This window comes from Piliocolobus tephrosceles, chromosome 2 (genome assembly GCF_002776525.5).
Source record: "Piliocolobus tephrosceles isolate RC106 chromosome 2, ASM277652v3, whole genome shotgun sequence".
Taxonomy (NCBI): Eukaryota; Metazoa; Chordata; class Mammalia; order Primates; family Cercopithecidae; genus Piliocolobus; species Piliocolobus tephrosceles.
Window position 1 is genome coordinate 162,029,412 of NC_045435.1, and position 10,244 is coordinate 162,039,655.

Sequence of the window (10,244 nt, forward strand, 5' to 3'; positions counted from 1 at the left end):
ACTCTTGTCCCCTTAGAGGTTTCCCTTGAAGGTTGTTTTCCTACATATGTCTGTTATGTAATGGCATTCCCAGAGCATGTTAAGGTTTCCCATGTGACTAATCTTCATATTTTTAAGTACTACATAATATTCCATCAGCCTGTCGTTCTGTAATTTGTTCTCATCCTATACTGTATATTCAGATCACTTCTAAGTTTTCGCCATTACAAATAATGATGCAGAGAGCATTTTTATACAGTGACTCTTTCTACTTTTCAGATTATTTTCTTAAAGCAGAATCTCAGAAGAAGCCAAAAGGTAGCAGCATTTCAGTGACACCTGAAACAGGCAGCTCCTATACTTTTATCATCGATGGTCCTTTGATTACTTACAAAACACAGCATGAGTAGCAGACAGCGGTATCCTTTCTCTCACACACAAAAAAATTAAGACAAGAATGATCAAGAGCATCATACAAGTTACATAGAAGAAGGCCAGATGGGAAATTAAAAGCAAAGCAGTCTTTGTTACTAAGTATAAGGTTTGTGCAATAAACCTATTACTGATCTTTAAAACGAAGATTTGAAAGTGAGTAATAATTCCAAGTTAGACTCCTACACACTAATTCATGTGACAGGCATTCTGTCCTAATGATCACTGGCTCATTCAAACCTTTAGAAACCTTCCAAAGGTTTCTCTTGACCTGATCTGGTGTGATTCCCTCACTCACACTGACACTCATTCACTCCCATCTGCCACTTATTGAGCCCAAATTCGGGTTGGTTTGCGTCACATGTTTTCATCATTCTTTTCCTTTATGGTTGTAAACCTTTCAGCGAGCAGCCTGGCTGATAGCAGGGCTGCTGATGACAATGGTTAGGATGCAGTTAGGCTGAGCCATGCTTGTTAGCCTTGCTCCATACTCTCCTCTTTCCAGAACACTGTGACAAGTGGGAAGGAGCAGAATCAAGGCTCTAACCCCTACACACCTGCCTTTAATATGCTAACACTGCTTCTGCAAGGCAGTTACAACCTCCACCCTGGGCTGTGTACTGCCTTGACACTTCATTTTTATAAGAGAAAGCAAAGAAAGGGGGTGTGCTGATGGAAGGGGGAAGGCAGGAAGAAGACTGGCTCTAATTTAAAATCATCTTAGGAGCTCTAAAAAGTTCCAGGTTGACTGATGGACACATTTACTCCTCAAAACCCTTTTCAAAAATATCCACCACTTAACATGTACTTTCAAGAGGCATAAATACTGTCAATGTGTCAGCCTTTATGAAAGGGAGATTTCCAGAACCACTTCTTTTCTCCATGGCTAAGAGCCACATGATTACAGTCCTATTATAGCTGTACCTTGAGAATATAGCCCTTCCCCACCAGTCTGGGCAAGGCAGGCAAACTCACCCCACTAAGAGTAGCATGGAGGCCTTTTCAATTTCTGTGCAGTGATGCATCCTTCCTTTGCTGCAGAGAAGATGGCAGCTCATCTCTGGTGATAAGGTCTACATCTGAGACTGGTAGGGATTGGAGATGTATTTTGTCAATAGCTCTGGCCAAAGTAACCCTCTAATAATATTCAAGTATGGACACAGAATGTTTCCTGAGACTGGATCACATCTTATTTTGAAGAGGCCTTTAGTGTGATTTTCTCCCTGTTCTCAGTGGAAATGAATGGGTTTTGAAGGCAAGCATGGTGCCCCTCTGGAGAACTGCTGGTTCCTCACGAAGGACTGTGCTGGCATGGCATGGCTCTGCATGGGTAGGATCACTGCCAGCTCACCCTGCCACAGCTGCACACAGATGGGTGGGCCCACCTTTCTGGACAACAGTAGTCAGCAGTGCCCTTCTTTCCTCTCAGACAGACCACTAGCCACAACATGATCAAATCTATGCGAGAGCCTCAGCCTGGTGTGCCCAGGAGTATCAGAGAAGGAGGAAACAAATAGGCTTTCAGGTGGACTCTGTCACTCAGAAGGGAAAAGGCTCCAGTGCCCATGCCACCAGATTTACCCTCAGGTGAGCTGGATCCCTGTTTGCTGCTGCTACCCAAGATGAGATGTATGACACCGAGAACTGCAGTACCCCACCAGACCACATCCGAGGAGGAGCTCTGGAAACTATAAAGGGGTAAGTGAATTGGATCACAGCATTCTTCTCCCATTTGGAAGCTGAAGCACAGTTGTTTTTAAAAGTATACATTCAATAGGATGACCTTGGCAGCATACACCATTGCTTACCAGGATTTATAGAAAAATATTATCCAGTGGTCTTCAAAGGTGTGTGAAAAAATGAACATAAGCCTCCATCCAACACTTTGGGCCCCTCTCTCTCTAGTGATACTGACTATATTTCTCTATCTTTCTCCCTTCCACATGCGGCCCTGACACACCAGGCTCCTCCTTCAGGAGAGTTAACCCAGTTTAAAATGTGTTGCCGTATGTGTGTTTATGTGCTTAATTCTATTGTTAAATCTGTCTCATGATGTGTGCGGACTCCATGAGGGTCAGGACTATGTCATTTTGACTCACTGTTCGAATCCCCAGGACACTGCTTGAAGTATTTGTAGAAGAAAGAAAGGGAGGAAGGAATAAAGAGAGAGAGAGAGAGAGAAAGAGGACAACGTGCCAGGCATGCTGCTGAGGACAGGGAATACTTGGTCCAAAGCTGTGGAAGTGCTCACAGCCCAGCAGAGGAGGTAATTCAGCGTGGCCAGAGAAGGGCAGGCCGACAGTCACCCACTGGTACTATGGGAAGGCTGAGGAGGGATTCAGGAAGGCTTCCCAGGCATTCTGGATTTAGGGGCAGCTCTGGCCAGAGGCAGGGATAGCAGAGAGGCACAGCGATGCAGACCAGGCCTTCCCCCGGCAGGAAGGCAGCCCAGACACAGCACTCCTGGGTGGAAAGAGCAGACAGTGCTGACTTCCAGATGCATGGTCACCCTCATCCCAGGCACTTCCACCCAAAACCTATTACAAAGAATCTTAGATTTCCCTGGAGCTGATTTCTCAGATTCTCTCTAGCAATAGAATGCCTTTCTATTCCTAATTCCTAGAGTGGCACATGGGTCTATGTGTATGTGGGAGAAACCATGATGAAGGAATCATGAGTCCACTGCTGTTTGCTAAATACCATCATGCAGAACTGCACAGCTAAACCAATGGGGCAGGAGCTGCCATCCTGAGGCCTGCCCCGCGAAATGGGATCTGTCCATCTTTACTGGGGAACCATGATAAACGAGCAAAGACAGACACTGGTGAGGACAAGCCACTTTATTTAAGAGCTTCGACAGCCCAAAGTGGTTTAACATAGATGCATGGAAGATTTATCGAGATGATAAAATACCTGAACTTGAAAGGCACATAAATTATAATTTTGCAGGTTTTTTTCTTTTTAAAAATTCACATAGTCAAGTGCTTTAAGTAATGAATGAAATGCACATCAAGTTGATTTCATTTCACACAAGCTGTCTGGTTAGTGTCTGCAGAGTGCCTTTGCTTCCAGGTGGGACTGAGTTCAGAATCCACGCCACCCGTCTGTGCCTACGGCCTTCAGTTTCCTTATCACAGTAGAGATCATTGGGAAGATGAATAAATATAATAATAAGGCAGCCATTATTGACAGGGCACTTACCTTACTACATGTGGCACACTGAGGTCAGTGCCTCATATGCTTATCTTGCTTTATGCTCCTAACAGCCCCATGAATTAGCTACAATGATTCTCATTTTATAGACATAAAAACAGGTTTAGAGCACTTTGGTGATACATGGGAAAGTCACACAAGCAATTTTATCTGCTTACAAGACTATAGGGTTCACCACTAAGCTGTGACATACATGAAACTATTTGGCCCTAAGCAAATGCTTAAACACATTAGTCATCTTTCCTTACCTTCATATTCCTTTTAAACACACACACACACACACACACACACGTGCACAGATACAGTGAAAAATCTGCCTCGGGTTTTTGTTCACTTATTTGTTCATTACTGATTCATGCCTTTTTGGCCTGGTACTCTACTGGGTGCAAAGTTTGCAAAATTAGACTCCATAGCTCCCAGGTCAAAGAGCCAGACCAGTCTCAGGCAGTTACCATGCTCAAATGGATGGCAAGGGTCTGCAAGGAGCAGTGGCAGCCCCCTGCAGGGAACCCCTACTCAGCCATCGGTTAGAGACACATCATCAAAAAGACCATTTTAGACCTTTTTCAACCCTAGTTTTACCCAACTTTTGCTATGCTTTCTTTGGCCTGAGTCTACGAAGACACTTAAACTTTGGGACTTTCTGACAGTGCAGCTGCCCAGGAGGCCCTTTATCATGCAGAACACCCCTCTCTGCTGCCAGGCTCTTGCTTTATGGCAAAACCACTGCAACAGATAATCTAACTCCCAACTAATCAGCCTGCATAGTTCCTCATACCGCCTCCACTCCTATCCCTCTCCTGCTGCTGCCCTGTTTTATCAATTTTTGTTCAGCCTAAGGAACGATATCAATAGTTATAGTAGTAGTATCCTCCTACATGTCAGGCACTGCTCTATGTATTTTAGGTCCTAGTTAAATCCCCATAATAACCTTCTGAGGTACACACTACAACTATGCATATTTTAGTTCATTCAGGAGAAGTAAAGGGTGGGAGTTAATATTTCTTCAGGGCCAACTATATGCCAAGCACCTGTTAAGCCTGCACAATCCTCATGACACACATGGTGAGTGAGCTGCCCAGGGTCATTCACAGAGCTGGGAAGTGCCAGGTCTGTGACCACCAAGCCTGGAGCTTCCCTTCTTATGGGCTGGCACCCTGCTGTGGTCTGAGAGGGGAAAAGGGAGGCTGCACAACGGCTGCCCTCTCTCCTCTTCCCTCCAACGCCCTCTGTTAACATCTTACCTGTTCTTTTTTACCACTCCCCACAAATGGTGCCAGACTCCTGCCTCATCTGGGTTCCCCCACTCTCTGGGCCTCTCAGTTAGTTTTCATAGAGCATTTCCTTTGTCTACACCAATGGTGTAAACAGAGCCAAATAAGAAATTAGGGTAATTTGAGCCAGTAAAATACAGTGAGCAGCTGACAGGTGTTTCCTGAAACCTAAAATGCTCTTGCAAATCCATGGGCTCTCAAGGTCTGACATGTCCTCAGCAAGGTACCAGCATAGTTGCTGCTTCTGGGAAGTCTTCTGTCGGGTTTTAGGGGTGACACCAAAAGCTGAGAACCACCAATGAAATTCAGGAAGTAACTGATGCTCAGTGGAGCTGTGTGAACCATACCTTCAGGGGCTCCTGGGTGGCTTTATGAGCAATGTGCACCTGGCCAAAAATAGAGAAGCTTTCCCCTATAAGGCCAGAGGGTCACACCCCTTCCTCTGGGTACTGCCAGGGTGGAACAGTCACTTTACTTCACCTGGCCCACCCGACATGGGCTCCAGAAGGACAGGGCCCCTGACTGATTTCTCTCTGAATCCTCAAAGCCAGAGTAAAGTGGGTGCCAGTTAAATGTTTCAAGAATGAACAACTAAACCAGTCATCATTTTAGAGAACAGGCTGTTTGAGAGATTCTACTCAGAACTACTTATTTGATAGAGGAAGAAACAGGACTCAAGGAGAGGGGAAGTGACTTTGCTGAGAGGCAGGCACACTGTGTTTAGTCCAGAACAACATCCAGCCTTGGATGTTTAGTGCTGAGTAACATCCAGCACCCATCATGCCGTGCTAAGTCATTTACATTCACCATTTCCATCCTCAATGGGTACAACAGTCCCATTTTACAGAGGAGGAAGTTAAGGTGAAGAAACTTGCTTTCTCCCCAGCTCTCTGCAGGCCAGCCCCACCGACCGTCCTTTCCTCAAGCCACATTCTCTCCCAACAAAATGAGTGTGCTCTGTTGTTCCCCGCCTGGGAATTCTCTAAAGTTTTAGTTCCAGCAGCCTTTGTAGCTGGGGGCCCTGATAAAAGCTCTCCAGCACCCTAGACTTTCAGTCTTCATAGCTCTGACTACAGTTTTAACGTTCACACTTGTTTGCATTGATATCCATTTGCTGTCGGTCTCCCCCCACTGGACTGTGAGTTGCACGGGAGACGGCACCACGTTTGTTGGCCTGCCACTGTAACCCCAGAACTTAGCTCAGCAGCGGGCACTGAGTGGCACACGTTAAGTATTTGTTAGACACCGTGCTTATATTTTTAACCTTTGAGTGCACGAGTGCTAAAGGTGGGATGCGAACCCACGTCTCCGGGGCTCTGGTCATAGCCAAAGGGGTGCTGGGGGTTAGGTTGATACGCTGCAGTGAGAACCAACGGAGCGCATTGGCAGCGCGGAGTTGTGCCCCGGTTCGCGCGACCCCGATGGCTCCGCACTCCGCCGCCACCTGTCGCCCCAGCGTGGACTCCCAGGACTCCGTCGGGGGCCGGGAGTCAAGAGGGTCCTGACGTTCAACTGCGATCCAGGTCCTAGCGGGCTGACGAGGGGCCCGGGCTGCGCTTACCTGCTATTCGCAGGGCTCAGCAACGGCGCTCGGCGAGTCTCGGGGGACTGCGGGACACTGCGGGGGACTAGGGGACCTGCTGGGCCTAGCGGGGGCTGTCGGTCAGCGCGCCGCCCGGCACCCAAGGTCCGGGAGGGAACAACGTTTGGTCTGCGGACTCAAGCCTGCCTCCGGCCCGGGTAGCCTCGGGTCTAGACCGCCTAGTACCCGAGCTGGAGGCGGAGCCTAAGGCTAACGTGATCTCGCTCTCCCTTGGCGCCCCAGGGCGGAAGGTGTCTGAGGCAAACAGATCTGCGCCCCACCCCCTCGCTGGGGCGGGCCCTAAGGAGAGCCGGCCCTGGCCCCGCCCCGGGTCCCTAAGCCCCGCCCTCTCCCCGCCCCCGTCACCGCCAGTTGGCTCCGCACCGCCAAGGCCCTTTTGTGTTGCGTGCGTGTTTACTATTTATTTTCCTGTTTTGTATTCTGTTTGCTTTGTATTTTTATTTAATTTTCTTTTTAAAAAAATACACGAAAGTAACGCCCACTTACTTATTACGAAATAAATAATCTAGATTTGCTTATAATTATCTAGATTTGCTTATAATGAAAGCAACAGGACACCTCTCCCTCCCATCACAGTTCTTTTTAACAATTCCTCTGTTAATTTCTTCTGGTGGTCACCTGCTTGCCGCAAAAAATAAATAAATAAATAAAATAAAATAAAAGAAGCTTACATGGCGATTTCTTGATTTATCCATTGACTTTCTGCCATGTTATATGAGGATTTACTCTCTTACTGCGCGACCCGTTTCTTTCTGACAAATTTACACCTCTATTCTCAATCCCTGCCCTGGTAAACGCCAGACCTCAAATCAGGGAAGGATTTCTGGGGCCTGAAGCATACACAGTTGTGTGGGGAGAGGGGAAGAGAGGGCTGCTTAAGAAAGAGAAGACAGAATTAGGGCTTGACAGTGAACATTTATTTAGAATGAGAAAATAAATCATAACAGAATCTTGGGGCCTTGGAGATTGGGGTCCCTATCCCCTGAGACCTTCTGAGGAAATTTACGTCCCAAATTTGCTTCCCTAATGCAGTCTGGCTTCCTCTGCCCACCCAGAACTCTCCATAAACCCCCAGGGCTCATGGGAGCCTTACAGGGGGAGGCCTTGAAGGACAAGATTCACTAGATTCTGCCAATATGGTTTTCTAATGGAGTGAATTGGAGTGTGCGAAAAAGAGAGCCATCAAGGATGATGTCAAGGTTTTTTGATTGCTGTACACTTAATTTCCAGCGTTTCCAAGACACAGGGACACGTCCTCATCTTAGTATGGAGAGTGTTTTATAAGCCTCACAGTGCACCCATGAAGTTGGCTGGACGGGTGCACTGTCCGTACTTTTAGGAGGCCCATAAACTTGTCCCTTGTGTATTAGCACAGGGGGCATGCAACTTGCACCCAGTAAGTACTCAGGTAAAGAGTACTTCCCCACTCAGTCTGAAGACACAGTGTCCATGCCCTCTCGATCCCTTTTCTCTTACCTGTGGTGTAAAATGTGGCCCCAGAAGGTGATCTTGGACAAGTCTCTTTACCTTCCCAAGCCTCAGTTTCCTTTCCTGTAATGGGAGGTAACAATCCCTACCACACTGAGTTTTGGGGAGGATTAAGTGGCTTAACATCTTTGGATATTCTCTAATTGACAAGTCGGCTTGTTTCCCAGCAGGGTGGGAGGCTCCTGAGAAAGCTTAGGGATTTCTAAGAATCTTGTGTAGCATGTAGTACCACAGGTTGATTAGAGGCCTTCGATTAAAATCATGAGCTGAAGAGTCATTCTGAGTCAGGGCCCTAGGCCAGGGAGGGAGAAGCTGCACACAGAGAGCAGAGAAGAGGCTGGGCAATGACTTCCTCATGCAAGGGAAGCTTTCTTTGCCTGAGGTAGTGAAGACTAAAGCTTGGTCTAGGAGGAAGCCTGGTTTCCTAGGCAAGAAAAAATGAATGAATTAATGGCATTCACAGCAACTGGATGAGATTGGAGAGTATTATTCTAAGTGAAGTAACTCAGGAATGGAAAACCAAACATCGTATATTTTCATAAGTGGGAGCTATCCTATGAGGATGCAAAGACATAAGAATGACACAGTGGACTTTGGGGACTCAGAGGGAAGAATGGGAAGGGGGTGAGGGACGAAAGACTACAAATTGGGTGCAGTGTATACTGCTCGGGTGATGGGTGCACCAAAATCTTACAAATCACCACTAAGGTACTTACTCATGTAACCAAATACCACCTGTTCCCCAATAACCTATGGAAATAAAAATATGTTTTTAAAAAAGTGGCGTCCCCTTGCGCTGGAAGGTAAAACCTCACATAATAGCCAAGCTTTACCTAATCTAAGTGGGGAAAATGCAGTGGCTAAGATATCCATTTTGAAGAGGCAACTACCTCCTAATTTTTTAGAAGGAGGAATACGTAAATGCAAGTCATGTACTTGCTTAAGCTCACAAAAAGACTATGGATTATGGGTATAATGGTAATAATATTTTCAGATCTCTCTTTTATTGGTAAGTTTCATTCTTCCTGGATCTTATCTGCCATTATGGCTCAAGGGAGGTGGCCACCTAATGCCACCTCAGGAAGGAGGAAGATTTTACGTAGAGGATGGCTCAGCTTGAGTCCCTCAGAACCAGATCCTGAGGTAAGAATTAATGCAAGTAGTTATTTGAGAGGCACATGGAACACCAGCTGAGTAGTGAAGAAGCAATACAGGGAAGAAAAGGGGAGCTCAATAAAATATTAAGCCAGCTACTATAATAGATGATTAGGGCTTAATCCTAGGGGAAAACCCTAGAAAACAGTGTGAAGAGTATGCCTTGGAATCATCCCACCCAAGGCTGCAGGAGACAGGTCTCTTCAGGGAAAAAAGCTGGAACTGACCACTTAGCTCCTGTTTTTGAACATTTTAAACACTATTTCTAGGCATAAAATGTCATTACTAAACTGAGATCTGGCTATAACACAACTCTTCTGCAGTTTCCTTGTATCACCTAACGGTGTGCCGATCTTGAAGTTTCAGGAGGAACTCTTTGGGCAGTAAGCAGTGTGCAGATGGCTGAGAGTCACAATCCTGGGTTGGACCTGAGGACATTCTGGAAAGCTTGCTTGTGGATGGATTGTGATGAGGCCGTAGACTGGGGCAGCCTCTGCTTTTGGATGAACCCATTCTAACCTTGACTTCTGACCTGTCACTGAGGAAAAGCAAGCTATGGGTGGGTAAAAGTAAAATGTAAAAGGAAGACTGGTGGACTTTTCAAATGACCAAAGAGGGCCAACTTTTCAGTTACTGCCACAACTTCAGCAGATGGACGTTTTCTTTTCTTTTCTGAGATGAAATTTCACTTTTGTCACCCACGCTGGAGTGCAGTGGCATGATCTTGGCTCACTGCAACCTCCGCCTCCCAGGTTCAAGTGATTTTCCCGCCTCAACTTTCCAAGTAGCTGGGATTATAAGCGCTTGCCACCACGCCCAGCTAATTTTTGTATTTTTAGTAGAGACAAGGTTTCACCATGTTGACCAGGCTGGTCCTGACCTCAGGTGATCCACCCGCCTCAGCCTCCCAAAGTGCTGGATTACAGGCGTGAGCCACTGTGCCGGGCCAGGTGTTTTCTTACAAACAGTGAACAGATAATGCTCATGCCAGATCTTCCTTATACAGGCATCAAAGCAGGTCCTCACTAGAAAACCTCCACTTTGTCAATTTGGCTTCATGGCTATACTTACTATTAAGCTAAAATTATGCTTTTAAAACG

The 10,244-nt window shown here is 46.5% G+C and overlaps 1 protein-coding gene across 3 annotated transcripts in view; it reads right to left on the reverse strand.

Annotated features, from left to right (window-relative positions):
- NMNAT3 (nicotinamide nucleotide adenylyltransferase 3) overlaps window positions 1-6,745 on the reverse strand; it is a 122,096-nt gene extending 115,351 nt beyond the window's left edge. For 2 of the 3 annotated variants that reach the window (XM_023187873.1, XM_023187872.1), the window contains exon 1: window positions 6,460-6,745. Coding sequence is in view for 1 of the 3 variants with exons in the window: in XM_023187871.1 (XP_023043639.1) it covers window positions 1,387-1,469 (83 nt within the window). In the remaining 2 variants the exon portion in view is untranslated. Of the gene's footprint in view, window positions 1-1,386; window positions 1,497-6,459 lie in introns of all 3 variants that reach the window. The other variant, XM_023187871.1, reaches the window with a different exon arrangement.
- Window positions 6,746-10,244: the final 3,499 nt, after the last annotated feature.